The 18,169-nt window shown below is 36.6% G+C and overlaps 1 protein-coding gene across 9 annotated transcripts in view; it reads left to right on the top strand.

Moving 5' to 3' along the window:
• The window catches only part of QKI (QKI, KH domain containing RNA binding), a 151,159-nt gene that overhangs the window by 90,994 nt on the left and 41,996 nt on the right, over nt 1–18,169 (top strand). For all 9 annotated transcript variants that reach the window (XM_039718944.1, XM_039718942.1, XM_039718941.1 and 6 more), the window contains one exon: nt 11,573–11,716. In XM_039718944.1, the coding sequence (XP_039574878.1) occupies nt 11,573–11,716 (144 nt within the window). The remainder of the gene's footprint in view (nt 1–11,572; nt 11,717–18,169) is intronic.

Raw genomic sequence — 18,169 nt, 5'->3', positions numbered from 1 at the left:
ATATTTTGTATTTTTTATCTACATGAGAGGCACATGCAGCTTCTCCTTGAGGAAATGCTAACAGAGAATGGTCAGATTCTCCAGCAAAGGCTGAGCCACGAGACTCTGGAAGCAATAGGCAAATGGGGAGGAAGGAAGTAGAAGTGTGGATGTGTTGGCATTAAAATGTAAGGTCTCAGCAGCTGGTTATTCTGGTACTTCAAAAGGTCACTTAGCTGTTACATTTTTTTCTCCTCTTGGTCTTTCTTCCCCCTCCTTTTCTTGAAGAGGTCTGTAAATTCAGTTTGGAAAGAAAATCCCGTCACTTACTGCTAAATATATAAAAAAAAAATTTAAATGTCACAAATTTATGTATGAATTATTGTAGTTCTGTCTACTTCACAGGCTTTTAACGTAAATGAGTGAAAGTTTCTGGAATTCATGTTTAGACTAAGCAGGAGTAGCACCTGAAGAGAAGTGGGTATATTTTGATACTTCTTGACCCTTTTAGTTTGTTTAACATCATGTATATGTGGAGCTGTCATAAAAGAGCCAGAGCCCAGGGGTTTGAGGATGAGTTTAGATGCAAAATAGATCAATTTAACACTGAACTCAAATTATTGGTGAGGGGAATGTTAATACATTGGCCAGGTTTGCTGTGCAAAGCAGCAATCAAGTCAAAACAAGACAGAGGAAATAAAACATGGAATGGAGAAATAAAAATGGCTGAAATTCAGTAAAGACAGATGCCACAGTGATGTGCAGCAGTTACTGTTGATGAAAGTTACATGATAGTGCTTGTGAAAAATGCTTCAAAAGAGGAAAGAAAATATTCCAAAACATGTGCAATTATACTCCTAGCCTAGGAGCTAATCATGCATTCCATTGAACACAAAAGTATAATTTGTTTAATGGTTTTTTTTACTTGGCCATGTGCTAGTGTCTAATACAACACAGAGTGCAGTTTTCCAAATACAGCATGCTGTAAATGGCATTCCATATTGGAAGTGGTATCGTGTGTAGACTGAAAGACTGAGAAACCAATGAGCAGACAGTTCTTTCCCTGTAAATACAGCTGAGGAATAGTGATAGCACTTGACTGTAAAAAACACAGTAAGCCAGAATGTGAAATCACTGCTCAGATTGTTCCCTAAGTTCCCAAATCATTAAATCAGAAGTGCCTGTGATGCTTTCCACAATTTCTGTTCATTGCACGGAGGAAAGTAAAAGTTTCATATTAATGGAAAAAGTAAAAACGAGGATGATTACCTTGAAGCTATAAATAAGGGTACACCTCAGTGTGCTATTTATATGTTTTACTTAATCATTCACAACTACAAAAAGTTTCCAGTCCTAAGTGAAAACACGGGAACCTAGTCCTTTATGGTTGGGCTGGGGATGCCTCCCTTTTTTCTTTCCTTTCCTTTCCTTTCCCTTTCCCTTTCCCTTTCCCTTTCCCTTTCCCTTTCCCTTTCCCTTTCCCTTTCCTTTCCTTTCCCTTTTCTTTTCCCTTTCCTTTTCCCTTTTCTTTTCCCTTTTCTATTTCATTTCATTTCATTTCCCTTACATTCGGGGCAGTGATTTGCAGGAGGGCAAAGTGGGAAGCACCCTCCTGTGTTTCTGTGGCCAGTATCAGGGCACTCCTGGAACACCACCTGGTGATGTTGGTGACTCTTTACCTGAGGAGCACCCTCCTGTGTTTCTGTGGCCAGTATCAGGGCACTCCTGGAACCACCTGGTGATGTTGGTGACTGTTTACCTGAGCCAGTACTAGGATCTTGATGCTCAGTTCCTATATGTGTACAAACCACTGCCTAGTTACACTGCATTTTCTTAGAGCTGCAACTTCTTTCTTCAAGCAAATTTCTCAAAGTTGCCATGCCTTGAAGTAGTTTTGGAGCACATACTAGATTTTGGATGTCAGCACTTTCAGATCTCCTAGTCTGAGAATCCTGGATGGAAAATGGTCATCAGATTTCAATTTAATTAAGACTATTTTGCCTGTCAGCATGAACTTTAGCAAAGTTTTAGTTACTTTGGTAAGTTTTTGGGTGGAATAGAGGCTGTGTTAGCAAGGCTAGTACCTTGGTGTCCTAGTCTTCTTCCAGGGTAGAAGGAAATAAAATGGTAAATTAAAACAATACTGTAATACTATGAAATAAAAACCCTAATATAGAAAAGAATCTTAATGTACTTAAAAGAGTAAATTCAATAGTATTGTATAGTCACTGTGATATTAGTGACATGTTGGTTCTGCTTTAAGAGATACCTTTCCATGCTCATAAAAACTGATCCATTGTAGATTTGTTTTCTATTACATATATATATATATAATTTTAACATACCATTAATTATTTTTAAAATAAAAATTGTAAAGTTTTTGAAGTAAATTGAATAATTTATAATAGATGCATGGTACATAGGTGCTACTTGATAATAAGGTGTATAAAAGAACACTTACTTTTGTCATCCTTTCTCCATCTAAAGCTGAATAGTGGAATCAGCTTTATACTGATTAATACTGCTCATAAACTCAGAGGCCAATATACAGAAGTGATTTTAGAACCGTTGCAGGTTATTTTGAAGTTAATTTCATTAGTGACTAATGATGAATGGACTTGAATCATGAGTTAAAATACACTTACTGCCTGTATTTCCTGATTAGAGAATGCTCTGAGGAATGTGTCCACTTTCACAGATCAGGTTTTGTTGGTCGAAGCCTGCACTGAAAAATGTCTTTTGTACCTTGTGATTCAGAATACAGAGGTACTTCCCTTCAAAAGGCAGGTAAAGCTAACTCTGAACCAAGACTTGTGTTCAGGATTTATGGGTATTTAATTTTCTTTCAGGGGAATTTGATGTTTGTTTAGTGAGTGGTCAGTGTGTAAAAAGAATCACAATATTGTGAAATGTTTCATAGTGCTTGTTCCCTTTTCGGTAGGGGAATAAATCCATACTTGGATAGCAGTGTAACTGTATCCATATAAAGTTTACTATGCCAGGAACACTGATAAAGTGCTGAAACTCTTACCTGTAGTCCAAAGTCAGAGAAATGAACACTCTCACTCCTCTGCCTGGGTAAGGCTTGTTATTTCATTGTAATTTTAAGTATCAATAGTAAAAGTTGCATTCGTCTCTAACGAATATATCCAGATATTGAGTTTACACTGTGCATTTCGTGTACTAAATTCTCATTTATTTCCCTGTGGATACTGATGCGTGCACAACTTTTTTACTTTTATCCCACAACAGTGAAATATTCAGTTCTAACAAGCTCCCGGGCTGTGATAGCACTCAGCAATACAGCTTGTTCCACAAACCTTATTTTTCACACGGGTACAACTTGAGGGAAATTTGCAAGCAGGAATTGCCGGGGAGGTGCAGTCCTGCAGGCAGTGTGACAGAAAGTTCTCGGTTTTGCCCGAGCTCCTGCGGGCTGGGCCCTGCGGAGCGGGGCGGTGACAGCGGCCGTGACAGGCCCGTCCTCTTGTGTCTGCAGCCCCGGCCACTCGTGCTGGGGAGCTGCAGCTTTGGAAACTTTGTCCAGAGCGGTGTTTGGAGCGTTTAGGAACCATTTTGTCCGCAGGGCAGATCTGAGCTTGGGGCGGTGCCTGGTTTGAAGTCTGAGCGCAGTGTCTGCAGTGAGGCTTTGAGACAGGCGGCAGAATCCTCTTGTGTCGTTTAAACATTAGGTTGTTTCATGCCGCCAGATTTCTTTTTTTTTCCTTCTTCTTTTTTCTTTTTTTTTTTACGAACAGTTCTTAAAAGATGCTTTAGATAATGCCCTTTGACAATGTTTGACAGCTACCTTGGCTAATTCAATGTGTGCTGGAAGACACCCGCTTTTTCAATCCAAAATTTCCTGGCTTTGGGAGCTTGCCATACAATAATAATTTATAACTAAAGGCTCGGTAAATAGCACTAACTTGTTCGACAATCAAAACAACAAGTATGTGACTGTTAATTTAAGCAATTGATCCGTTGTTTCTATAGATGGAAACTTGGGTCAGAAGTTCTGAATGTGTTCTTCCTGACCAGGCTATTCCCTCAGACATTTGTAGCCTTACTTTTTTTACCAGCTTTCTGCTTGTGAACTGCTGCCATTAGAAACTCAGTGGGAGCAAAAGTCTGTGTTAATTTGCCTGACTGTAACTGCACAATTAAAGCAGTTTATCAGCAGGGGTTAGGACAATCAGTGTGTTCTGATGCTTCATGTTATAAAATTACTTCTGTTGTTCAAACAGATACTGTAATTAGTGCATCATTTTAAACTGGTTTTCTTCTGGGCTGGCTTGGAGCTCCATCTGATAAAAACCTCTATTTTTGGTACTTAGCTAAGCACTCATTTTGTTTGCAGGCCTCATCTGAATTAACAACACTGGTTTTCTTCTGGGCTGGCTTGGAGCTCCATCTGATAAAAAACCTCTATTTTTGGTACTTAACTAAGCACTCGTTTGCAGGCCTCATCTAAATTAACAAGTTCTATTGAAATGTTAATATCAGGACTGTATCATTAAAATACAGGTTTGGGGGTGGATGGGTTGTTTTTCAGGATTTTTTCTTTGTTTTTTAGCAGCCAGTCCTGTCAAGACCTAGGATTCAGTCACAAAAATGGAAGGAGGAAGCCCCATTTACAGTTATTGCTGTAATGCTGCCATTTAATACACAGATGAGCAGGTTGCTTCGCCCCAGATAACAAAGATGACTGTGTTCTCTCCCTGCCCCGTGCATAATTGGATGTCATTTACCGTAGTTCCATGAGACACAGTGAGACAGTCTTTAAGGGCCAGTTATGTGTTAAAATACGGTCCTTCACCACCTTCTCCTTTTCCCAGCTGCAGCACTGACCTTGTGCTGGCACGCTGTAGCCCTTCGTGGTCGCACACTCCCTTGTCCAGCAGGAGATGGGGGAAGTGGGGAGGCACCTGCTGCACCAGCGTGTGGTCTGGAAGGCTGCTGTGGGGCTGGGCCAGGCCCAGAGGGAGCAGCGAGGGCAGTGAACCTTAGGAAGTTGTTACACCGCTCAGGAAAGGATGCAGTAACACGGCAGCAAGAGATTATCCAAGGGATTTTTGCTCCATTACGTCTGGACTTCCCATGGATCCCGATCAGCTGATGTGGAATTATTTGTAGACTGAGTTGTTTATTCCTTGCACAATGGTACAGAAATCTTCTGGATGTTTGCTTTGAACTGTCTCTGCAGCAGAGAAGCCAAAAACTTAAAAATACAATTCTGTAGCTCAGGTTGGCAGAACAATTGCAAGTACAGAAGTTTCATTAAACAACACAAGACAGACAGCTCTTGCAAGGTTGGGAGTATATGACTTTAGGGCAAAGTGCATTCCTCTAAGATTCCTCTAACTTGGTTTTACCAGTTCAGCTGTGTCAACAAAAGTTTGTAAAGTAAGATGTAGACTGTATAGGTTGAATAATGTTTCTTTTGGACTTACTAATTCAGCTATTGTTGCATGGCTGCAATACATATCATGTCTTACTTAAAAATACTAAAATTAGATCAGGAACTGGATTTTATTTATAATGACCTTATTTGTGACTTTTTACTTAAATTTAACTTATGTTTCAGAATTCTTTAAAATCAACATGTTATCTTTCTTTTTAATTCACACAGCTTCTTTTAAATTGTTCTTTGAAATATTTTTGAAACTTTGATATGTATGTGTGAATTTTTTCGTTGTGGAAAAGAAATATTCACCTAGCCCTACTGTCAATTTTAATGTACCTACAGCACAATTTTTTATACAAAATATATTGTGAGACTTTTACTAAATAGCTGAATTTCTTCTCTCCACATCTTACCTCCTCCATTTGACTCTGAGAAATAGCTGTGAGTGATTATACTGGTTTTTCTATCTTTGAATATTTTTAATTAAAGTTCTTAGTGTACTTAAATTAAACCTTTTTATCTTTTGAAGGACTAAAGCTATTCTGATGCCTTTTAATTTTAGTGTTCAATTTGACATTATATAAAAACATTCTTCCCTTTTACTCTATCTTTTCTGTGGTTTTTGTCATTCAGTAGGGAGACCAGCTTGCTTAATAGGTTGGTGAAAACAGAATTTAATAGCCTATCACTTCAAGATGAGTGAGAATACTAAGGGTAATTTTCAACACTTGCTTGAACTGGTGACTTTACTTCTTTAAAAGTTCCCTGCTGTTGGTACTGAGCTGGTTTTGTATCTTTTTAGTGGCCTACATTACAGGAAATTGTATGAGATGGAGTGGAAAAAAGTGCACAGAATGGAAGCTGCACTTTTTTTATTACTGTAGAATAGCCCATAGCTTTCTGAAAAAAGTGCCGTGTGGGAAAGTTGCTTGCACTCTTACCACACTGCCTGCATTCTTTCATTCCTTCTTTATTGTCTAACTAATATCTCTCTGGCTGCATATAAACAGATACTAGCATAGTATTTTTTCATTACTGTTATTTCATTTTTCTTTAATGGTATTCTGACAGTTGGAAGTGTCTGGATCCTACTTCACCAGTTTTTGATTTGTCAACTTATTTCTCGTCAGTTTGCCGTACTGTGGTGGTCTTTGGGGTGAGAAATAATATTTGAGGGGTTTTTAAATGTTGATGATTAAATATTTTGGTGACTTTCTTTGTGTTGATATTTTTCTTTTCCAACATTTGAATAATTTTTACAATTTCAGTCAATCTTGACGCTTCTTTCATTTGGGTTTGAAGTTCTTTGACACGTATTGGCTAGACAGAGAAGAGAACTAACTTTGAACTCTATTCTAGAGGAGTTTTCAGTCATCTGCTTTGTGTAGCTTACAGAGAGCAAGTAAGCTGCTGTCTCAGTCTTGTTCAGTCAGAGATTGAGGAATTAAGAAGAAAGCTTTGGGATAGGATATGAAGATGTAAATAGGAATGGCCATTTAGGCCCAAGATGCAGGAGGTGCAAGACCACAACTTGAAGTTACTGTGGTAAGGTGAGGTGTGTGGAAAATACAGAATACAATTTTACAGTGAGCTGGACTGTAGTGGTTCCCCTGAAGGAACAACCTTTCTAATATTTAAGTTTGATTTTATAGATTCAAGTCAGTTGCATCCTTTACCTGCTTTTCGGCTTTCCCCTAAATCCCTCCCCAAGAAAATTCCTGTAGCTACACTACTTTTTTTTTTTTGGTAGCTAAATTTTAAGGACTCGTAGCAATATTTTTTTTAACTACCTAATACGTTGACCCTAATAGCGAGATAAATATTCAGTAGTCCATTATTGTGCATAGGTACTCTGAGGATTAATGAGTTTATATGCGCAAGCAAGAGAATGAAAGCAAATCTGTCTACAGAATTAGGCTATATTTAAGGATACTGAAATTTCTGCCAAACAAGGAACACAGTGAAATTTCATCTGCCATTTATGTTGTCCTTAATGTTCTTTAATTTAGCAGACAAGATAGTTTGGTTATAGTTAAGCTTTCCTAATATTGTTGTTCCCCAAGGTTGTGGCATAAATCACTTTACTTTGTAGTTCCCTACATCTTCAGTCTCCATTCCTCTTGTCTAATTCTTCCATTGACAATCTCTGGGATACAGGAAGACTTCACGCAGCCAATTGCTTCTCGTGAATATAATATAATTTTGAATATATGTAGTTGAATTCATTTTTCCTCAAGTCTTAGTCAGGTTTTCTGCTTTCCCTGATGCTATTTCTTCCTTCACTGTCTGTGCCCTTCCTGCTACGGTAGCAAATGTCTCAGGCAATTTCTATTACTCCTGACTGCTCTTTCAATAGGTAGACCTGGCAACTAGGCTGAATGGATCAACAGTTGCTACTGAAGGACAAGGGGCAGTGTGCCCACTGAAAGAAAAGAAATTATGTTTGAACCTAAGAAAAAGTTTTTTTGTTGTTGTGACTGAGCACTGGTCGAACACTAAACAGGTCTCTTGGGGGAGGGGATGGAGTGTCTGTCCTTGGAGCTATTTAAAACCTGGCCTGTGGCAACATGCTTGAGCTGACCCTGCCCTGAGCAGGCGGCTGGGGTTGGATGATATTCAGGGTTCCTTTCCACCCCAAACATGTTCTGAATCTATGAAGTGAACTGGTTTGTCTTATCTGAAATTCACTTCAAGACCACCACATCTTGTAGTTTCTTTGTGCCAAGTTACGCAATGAGGCAAGTTGTAATAATTCTTTCCTCCCCATCTTTTCATCATTTGCTCCCCCTAAAATTCTTAAGAAAACCCTAATCAGCCTTTAAAATCTTGGACCATATTTCATGAATCTTCAGAAAGATACCTTCCTACCTGTGTTCTAGATATATTCAACTTTCAGGCTTTACTTAACAAAACATGGTTGACAAAAGATGTATTCAAGACTTGTTGCACAGAGGATTAGTTTAATATAAATAAACTAATTTTTTTTAGTTTATTTATAAACTAAATAAATAGTTTATAAATATTTATTTATAAATATAAATTTATTTATAAATAAATAAATTTATTTATTATATAAATAAAATAAATAAATAAATTTATTTACTAAATAAATAAATTTAACATGGTTGACAAAAGATGTATTCAAGACTTGTTGCACAGAGGATTAGTTTAATATAAATAAGGATTTTACTTGGGGGAAAATATGTTTTTCCAAACATCCTGTTAGGATTTAAAAGGAGAATGAGATAGCATGAAAAATGGTAGCTCTTAAGTGCAAGAGGTTTGCGAAATAACTCTCTTTCATGTCTGCAACTCTGTGTTTTGCACCTGACCTTCTGTTGGAATGAATGAATGAGCTGGTAAAGACCTAAATTTCCCGTTTTGGATAAATCCAAACCCGTAAATAATGAAGTATACATACTGGTATAACATTCAACTAGCATTCTCAATCAAACAAAAGACATTTCTTAGAAAAATTTCTTAGAAAACTGTTAACCCACTAAGAAAATCATCTTGTGAGACAGAATGGGAGCACTGGATGAAATCATAACCCTGGTGTATTGAGGTACATAAGCATAAATTGGAAGCCCATTCCAAACTGTTTTTTCTTTTTATTTTTTTAAGCAGTGTGTGAAATTTTACTCTTCTTCGCCTTTCTTTCAGTCATACCATTTGGCTTAATAAACAGCATTCTCAACACCAGCACTTTTATTACTGTACTTTATGGCCATAGGAAAGCTTATCGTAGTCATGCACTACTCCAGTTATCTTACTGTTAAGTATGACTACTTGTGCTTTGAGGTCTCACCCTAATAATACCTGTGATTATAAACCTTACACACAGCATGTTCCACCTAAAAGTTAATTAGGGAGTCTTCAGTATCATTGGTTTGTCCTATATGCAGCTTTTTGTTCTCTTTTTATACTGAGTAAAAAATTCTCATGCTGCAACAGACTAATTTGGAGTACAGTGCCCATACTTGATGTAACATTAATCTGCAACAAGTTTTGGAGGCTTTGCACCATATTATTTTCATTATGAGAGAAAAGGATACAACACCATAAAGCCCCTCTATGTTTCTAACACTATTTATAAACATGGTGCTTAATGGCGTGGTAGCTAAAACTGCCTTTAGGCATTCCTTGTCTTCCAGGAACAGAACTTGCTGCTTTACCTGGGGCCACCTTTCCTTTGCATTTGTTCCTCTTGGCCTTTTAAAATTTGTTTTATTTGTTTTGCCTCCCATGCTACTATGGTTGGGCAGGTTTCTTGCATCTGGTGTTAGCAACCAGGACTTTTCCCATTCCAGCGCTGGGTCAGTGCAGGAAGAGGTAGTTGCACATTTCTTCCTCTGCCCTCTGCTGGTTTAGGAACCTTCTCTCATTCTTCATACATGTAACATATTATTTTATATACTATCTCATATTGGCATAGCTTGTCACCATCTTAAAAGAAAACAGCTCACTCCGGTTTTGGATTTGAAAAAAAAATGAATTGTTTAAAAAGTAATAGCGAAGTTTTGATCACAATTGAATAAATAAGTTGCAAAAATCTTGTCATAGACGGGTCTTTCAAGGATTACATTTCAACAGAGAGGATGTCATAACTCAGCTGCACTTTGTGCCACTTTCTGTATTACATCATAAGTGAGAGTTATTTTTCTTTTTGTTTCCAGCTTCTGAAATTGGCAGACCTATTTTCACAACCACCTTTGTTAAAGAAATTGGCAAAGATAACATTAAAAACAACAAAACACATCACTGTATCTGATAGTGTGGAGTAATGGATATGTGCACGTCATATACATAGTGAAAAGTAGTTTCAAAGTACTGATTCTTTTACATACATTTTTCATACATCTCTCGTGGTTCAGTTTTTTCCCCCGTTTTTATCCCTGTCTAGTCCACAAAATATTTCAGACTTAGCTGAATTAAAAATGAAACTATGCTCTCTAAAGAGCATTGCTCCCTCAGGTATATGTGAATACAAGGCACTGCAAACATTTGTTGGTACTAAATCTTAGAACATTTCCTCAATGTATCTGATTTTCTGGAGGAATTTTTCATGAAATTTGAGGAAAAAGACACAATTGCAGAAAAAAAAAAAGGCAACATTAATGTGTGAATTGTGGTTAAGCCACAAGGGTTTATCTTACAAATAGGAGCTTCTATTATACTTAGCTATTTAAATTTTAAATAAGAAGGATTTGTTTATGTAGGCCTTTTTATAGATTCAGAGTTGTAATAAGCTTTTTTTTTGAGGCCCCATTTTAAAAAAAAACTTATTATATTTTAAATATTGTCAAATTTTAATGAGGTTTCATGAAAATTTAGCTATTTGCTGTTTATTTACTGTTTAAAAAAGGAGTTGGCAAGTTTCTTCTGTGTTGTGTTTCATTATCCTATTTTTTGGAAGACTGGATACTTGAATGTGTTATTCGTTGTTTAAAATGGAAATGTTTTGTTTAGCATGCTTTCCCTTTCTGAAAACATTTCTAATATTTATCTTTGGGATTACTAATACTGTGGATGTGATGAGTACTTGTGTAATGGTGACCATCTTGTCACTTGCCTTTAGGTAACTTCAGTATTAAAGCCTTGTCATCCCCTCCTCTCTTTTCTTCATCCCTTGCATGCAGCTCTCCTTTGAAAATGGCAACTTCTGTTCCTTTTGGAGTCTTTGATTCTTTGAGTCTTGTCTTCATGAGTATTTGAAAGTGATTCTTAACACTGGAGAATTGCTTTCCTCTTCTTTGTAGTGATTCAGATGGAGTTTCGGTGTCTGGTGTCTGTTTCACTTCTCTTCAAAAGATAGGCTGCTTAACCACTAGTATGTCTTATCTGTTTAACTCTTGAAAGGCTTTAAATAATATTGAAAGTAATACTGTGTTTGTATTCCTATTCTTGTTCCTTTAATCAGCTGGAGGAGGTACTCTTAAGAAACAGCATATGTATTGTAGTCTTTAAAAAATATAATACAGAGTAGGAGGTTCCAAAACAAAACCCCAAAAATTATATTTTGAAGGCAAAGTTCATATGATTATGAAAGTCTCCAAATATGAAGAAACATTGCTGAAAATAAATTTCATACTATTTAAAGAACTTGTAAATTTGAATTTGTTTACTGTTTGTGATTGTTTTATACAGAAAGTAAGTGCTTCATAGCTTCCATGTTTTAATTTTTTTTAGGAAGAACAGAATCGAGGCAAGCCCAACTGGGAACACCTGAATGAAGATTTACATGTACTTATCACTGTGGAGGATGCTCAAAACAGAGCAGAAATAAAGCTGAAGAGAGCTGTTGAAGAAGTAAAAAAGTTACTGATACCTGCAGTAAGTATTTGCATGCAAGCCTTTGATTTCCATTTTCAGAAGGTACTTTTGAAATACAACTAATTTGCTACAGGTATAAGAGTAAGCCTGCAGAGTAGCATCCTAAAAGGAATTTGAGATACAATTTTGTAATACTCTAGTGATCTTTAAACTGCCTTATCCCAGATTGAATTATTCCAAAGAAGAGAATAGAGAGAGACTTGTTTAAAGGGACTTTTTTTTTGTCTGAGATACAGAAAATTGTAATAGTTCAGCATTGCCTTTTAAAGCTGATAACTAAGACTACTTTTCTCTCTTTCCTTCAGTATTAGTATTCTTCACTTTAAGGATCGGGAAGTATGACATGCTTTTATGTTTCACTTTGAGATGATTCTGATACTTTAAGAAACAAAGGCATGTTTTTTTAGATCATCACATTAAACATTTTGCAAAGAGAACAAAACCCTTTAGTATCAAAAAACTTTGCTGTCAGTATACTGAGGAAAAAGTAAAAGTAGTGAAACTGGAAAATAGACCAGTTGTCTTTCTCATATTCTGATAGTATTAACTGGCTTCTGCACAGTTAGATGACTTAAATACTTTTTCAGAGACCAGAATTACCCTGTGAGAGCCCTTCTCTTAGATCTTCTCTGTATTCTCAGTCAAAGCAAGGTGACTCAAGTGTGGCTGTATAGTGCATCCCATGCCATTAACTTGTATCTTGTGCTCATCTTTACCACCACTTTTGTGTCCCTGTGAAATGATATGAATAAATTAGATCTTTTTCTGTGGTGGGAAAATTTTCTGTATTACAAGGAAAATTGAGACTATCTTGTGAAAGAAAGTAGTGGGTGGTATTAAAATGACCTACTGATTTTGGGTACTCAGTGAATGCTAATAGATGCTGGCTGTGAGGAAACTTGTGGTGACACATGCTGTCTCTATAAGCAGATTTATTCAGAAGACATTTTTAGAAATTACTAAAGATAGGGAGAGAGACTTAATTTCTGAATTACCAAAAAATGGTAGAATATTAAGCAGGAGGTATAAAAATTGTGATTTAGATCTCTTGACATTGCACATTGTCAATTTCTGAAAGCAACGGACAACTAGAAAAAGTAGATCTTCAGAATTTACTCATTATTAAGGAGACCTTGAGCACATAGGATTGAGTTTATAGCCAGGATTTTTATATGGGAAAAACTTTTAAACCCTTATTCTTTCACTACTACAGAGCAAACAGTTTAGAAACCAAACTTCTCTGTGAATTAATTTTGTCAGGTTCATTCTTCTACCTCTCCCTTACTGCTGACTAATATGACTGAAGGGTCACATTCAGGATGATAGGTTACAAACCCCCAGTATGTCTGAAGTACTGATGTGTAGACTCTGTGTATGTTTGTGTTACACTTGTTTTGTGGAGCTGTGGGATGGGTGTGTTCTGAGTCTCAAAAAATGTAATGCATTAGTAGTTCTTTCATTGTGAAAGTGGCAGCCAGCTCTTCTGCCTTGTGTAGTAGCCTAATCAGTTGGGGAAGCATTGTAATCCTGATTACAGAAATAATTGGTTTTCCCCTTTAATGAAAAATAACAACACAGGGCTAACTATTGTCCGAATAAAACATCTCTTGAAATACCCTTTGTCAGTTCACTTCATTGTCATCTTCATATATTATGCATAGGCATAAGAGATTTGGGTGTAACATATTGCTTGCACAAGAGCTAAAGGTCTGTTGGCTCTAATTTCTAAAAATTATGCCTTGCTGAAGGAGGTATGTGTAGTACATACTAATGAATTAGTATATAGGTGAACTTGGGTTTGTACCACCTGCTGCATCTGTTCAATTAGTATGAAAAATGGAATTGTGGCTTCAGGCAGTTTGAGAGCTGAAAAATTCAGTTCAGTGTTAAAAGATAGGAATTGAAAACTTCTGTGAGGGAAGTCATAAACCTTCAAATAATCAGGGTAAGCATAAGGAAAAAAGGGAAATCCTAGTGAATTATAGGAGTGAAACTATGGGTGTTGGAAGATTCCAAAGATACTCTAAAATGTAAGAATGGAAAAAGTGAAATTTCCTTTCATGTGGCAGAATACCTGGAACTATTAATGTTTTTCAGGTAAATGTCAAAGGATTAAATTGAAAAAAAAAGTTATGTGTTTCTATTCTGTCACTGTCCAGCTTGATTAAAATTTGAGACTATGTAGGAGAGAAGACTCATTTTCATCTTGCCATACAATGTGACAATGCATTGGGTTTATGAGATAAATTTCAGAAACATGTTAGTGTTCTAGTGTTCAAGATGGAAATTAGTTGCTAATTTTTTTGAATGAGCAGTTATTTTTTGTACTCAAGATGTTAAAAAGCCTAATTACATTTTCTAGCAACAGTGCAGAAATAGGCACGTTTCTTAAAGTGGATTTCTATTTGAATGTACTTGGGTGAACAGACACTATTTCAGTACTAGCGTGTATTTCTTACATTTATGAATCTGTATCATTAGTGCCTTTTTTTTTTCCTTGTGGATGTGAATTAATATTTTCCCTTTTCACTTTCTCCTCCATTTTACCAAGATAGCAATATAGTCAAGTAGTTTATCTTTAGAAATGAAAAGCACAACTTGAGGAGATTGGCTGAGCAAGCCATTTTTTTTCCTCCTTGAGGAGAAAGACCAACTTTTTTTTTCATTATTACTCATTTGTATTTAATTTACATTTCTTTAGTATGAAGCAGTTTTTAAAAAATTTTTGGCTGTACTTCAAGTTCCATAGGATTAATTCTTTTCCTCTTCACGTAGCTCGGTGAGATAGTGGTCTTTAGCTACACCTGCAAGATCATACAGTATTACTTCTTTCATGTTTTTCTTCAAAAAAAGCAGAATTAATAAAGCAGTCTGCAGATTTTTGGGATCACATCAAGTTGTACTGTCCTTATGCCTCCTTCTGAAGTGAATCCTCCAGAGATCATTGATTTCTCTTTATTGTGGGAGTTTTGAGAGTTGTTTGTTATTTGCATGAGTTAAGTGAGGATGGGTGGTTCTCTTGCAAAGGAAAGGCAAAAGATGCTCTGGATTGATTGTTCACTGCAGAGGAGAAGAAAAAACTCAGAACCTGGTTAGGGGGCATACGTAACGAAGAAGTATAGCATACCAAACCAGAGCATCATTAAGGAGTTTGAGTTGTTCTTGGGGATCCTGGGCTGTAAGGCTGAACTCCTCTGCCAGAAATGTTAGACCTTCTGCATTTTCTAACAAATGTTGAATAAATGTTTCTAGCTGAATAAGTTTATCTAGATATTCCTTGCATTTTACAGATGACCAGGTCTCATTTAATTGCTAATTTGCCTTGGACTAGCTGCTTTTGTAAGGGATGAGGCACATGTGACAGAATTCCAATTACAGACAGATACTTTCTACCTCTTTTTTCTTTTGATTCCACATGTTTCCTTTCTGAGGAAAAGACTGGATTTCTGGATTCTACTTAGCTATTCTAAGTTGGTCTGGAATCAGTGTTGTTCACATTCTTTTATTGCTTTTCTTATGTTGGGGCAGCTGTAGTTTTACTTGGTTGCTGCCTCCATCTTCTTGGAAGACAGCTATAACACGGAATTATTCAGTGATGCTCCCTGTCAAACTTCATATATCATTTGTCACTATGTAGAATTTTACAGTTGCGATGGGTAGGAGATAATGTTTCAGTAGAAGCTTGTTTCATTTTGCTCCTACATTTGGATCTTGCCTGTAATAATGATTTTAGACTTTTCAGTCTTGAATGTCTTTAAATTTAGCTGTATAGGAAAGTAAATGTGCTGTGTATGGCATGATTTTTACAAATTGAAACATTTTTTGTAGTGGTACTTGGTATGTATTCATTCACTAACTGTTCTCCTTCTGTTTAGTCCCTGTTACCAGATGCTATTTTGATAGTATTTCTGGTATTAGTCACACCTATCTACAACACATTTTCTTTATATAACAGGAGAGACTACTGTGAAGGGGCAATAGTGTTGGTAGAGTGGTTTATTTTTCAGTTGAATAAGCTAAAAGCATGTCTTTCTAAAAGACTGCTTTCAGCAAATGTGATGAGGTGGGGCTTGTTCATTAATTATGTGAATTTCTAATACTTTCCTTATAGGTGTGGTTGTAAATTTTCCTTATGGTTTATTTTCAGCTACTTAGGGCAAACTGAAGAATATCTTAATTTTTACCCTGGGAACTTTGTGTGCTGTGAATTCCATTGCAAAATACACAGAAAAAAATTAATTTAAGAATGTTTAACCATGCTTTTTAGGCTTAGTTAAAAAAAAAAAGTAGTTAATGTAGTAATGCTGTACATAATTTGTTACTCTGTAATTAAGACTAGCAAAAGCTTGACATTTGAAAGATAGTAGGAGAAGATTTCATTTTTTTATTAGCCATCTAAAAAGCCACAATAAATTCTGCATGCAAGTTTGACTGTCTTGAATAGCTCTTTCTAATTCTTTCCTGCATGGTGCGTTGGTTTTACATTTTTGCTTTCACAACTGAGAATATAGTGCTGCCTTGCACAGTTTGCCTGTGGAAATGTTGGTCATGCTGTGCAATCCATTGTTTGCTGCTTATTCAGTTCAAGAAGTGAAATTAATAAGTGATACAGTAGCAGAAAAAGGATAGTGCTGTCCTTAAGAGCATTTTAGGAAATTCTTACATTGTGCCTGTTTTGTCGGTTCCCATACAAGTCTCTCAGGGTGAATGATCAGACAGGAAGCTCGGCACCAAGGGCAGCGAAGCAGCCAAATGTCTTGGCAGTGATTACTGGATAACGTGGCAAACTTTTTGATGTGGGGGAGAGGTGATAGTGCGTTATTTTTAGTAGCATAAAGCAGGCTTAATGTTTCCATGGCTGTATGAACTGAGGGCTGCTGCAGTCCTGCCATTCCTTCATGATTTGCTGTTCCTGCTTCCTGTTTTGCATCAGAAAGCCCTGGCCTGCCTCTGAGGGTGTGGCAAGTCCATTTCATGGAGAGCTGGACCTCACTGAAGGACTTGCTACAGAGTCAGGCCTGGTGTAGCACTGAGAGAATTGATGGCGTGACAACAGGCAGATTGGGAAAAATGGTACTGCAGCAAACCACCCTTAAATAAATTCCTGTAGAACTGCAAGTGAATATGTTCACTGCAAATAATATGAGAGTAAAATATCCTGCTACAGTGAATTTCTGATTATGGCAGTGAAAAACAATAAAGGATTGTAAGTGTTCCTTTTTGTGTGTTGCACTGTCCAGTATGTGTAGTCTGTCACGCAAGTCTGAGTTTTAAAAACGAGAACAAGAACTTCTTACACCAATTCACATAGGAAATGTTTACGTATTGTACTTAACATGTTCAATTTTTGTGTTTGCGTTGGTATTAACAAAATTATTTTGGGCCAGCTGCAAGTGAAAAGTAGCTCTGTCCATCACCGTCTACTGTGGTGGAAACTCTGTAGACCAGTAGTGTGTTACCACCAAAATAATATTTGCTGAATGGAAATGGTTTTTTGAGACCATATTTACTACAACATGTGTTGATGATTTTCAGCTGAATTGAGGTAAATCTAATTTAAATTTTGTTACATTTGTCAGCTCTTCTGAAATTACTGTCATAGTACAAAGGAGAAAATTAGAACCGTTCATCAGAATATTGTTCAGGGTGACAGAGCACTGGAACAGACTTCCCAGAGAGGCTGTGTAGTCTCCTTGTCTGGAGGTATTCAAAACCCGCCTGGAACCAGCTCTGGGGTGAGGATTAGATTGTCCCTTGAGGTCCCTTCCAAGGTCAATCATTCTTTTATTCCATGATGAGAATAATTTTGAAAAGAGATATAAAGTGTGCTGTTTATATAATGATTATAAATTTGTTTTCAACTTTCCATTTTCAGAAAGTTGACAAATAATTAAATGGTAAGTTCAAAGTTATGATGATCTGTGCCCTCACATATTTCTGTTGATTGTTTTACAAATTTAGACATAAAGTAATGATCAAATATAACTATGTAAATAAGTCTAGTTTTATAGCTCATAATTTAGGTTGCAGTTCATAGGGGTTCTTCTCCATCTAGGCTTTTCTTATACTAATGGGGGAAAGAAGCTTCTCCAGCAGTTATTTCTAAGCACCTTAATCCAGGTGTTTACTCTGAATCTTCTTGTGGACATCTTTGATGGCTTCTAGAACCCAAGGAAATTAGTTGTGCCTACATACAGTTACTATTGAATATCATCTCTTTCCCCCTTTCTCTTCTTCTCCACCACTCTCTGCCTTTGTTTATTTAAAGTGTTACAAATGTCTGACTTGGGAAATGGTAGATCAAGTTTTGAAAAAGACCTTGGGAAACTTATAAAATAGTCTCTTCTCAAAGAGAAACAAAGACACTCTGTTGCCTGAAACTCAGTAGGGCCATGCCCTTTCAAAGTGGGATTATGCTTGGATAAGGAGCTCTAATGGGGTTCTGCATGAGTT

Source organism: Passer montanus, unplaced genomic scaffold, assembly GCF_014805655.1.
Source record: "Passer montanus isolate IOZ18808 unplaced genomic scaffold, ASM1480565v1 scaffold40, whole genome shotgun sequence".
Lineage (NCBI taxonomy): Eukaryota > Metazoa > Chordata > Aves > Passeriformes > Passeridae > Passer > Passer montanus.
Note: the sequence above shows the minus strand (reverse complement) of the source record. Positions and strands in the feature narration are given on the sequence as shown.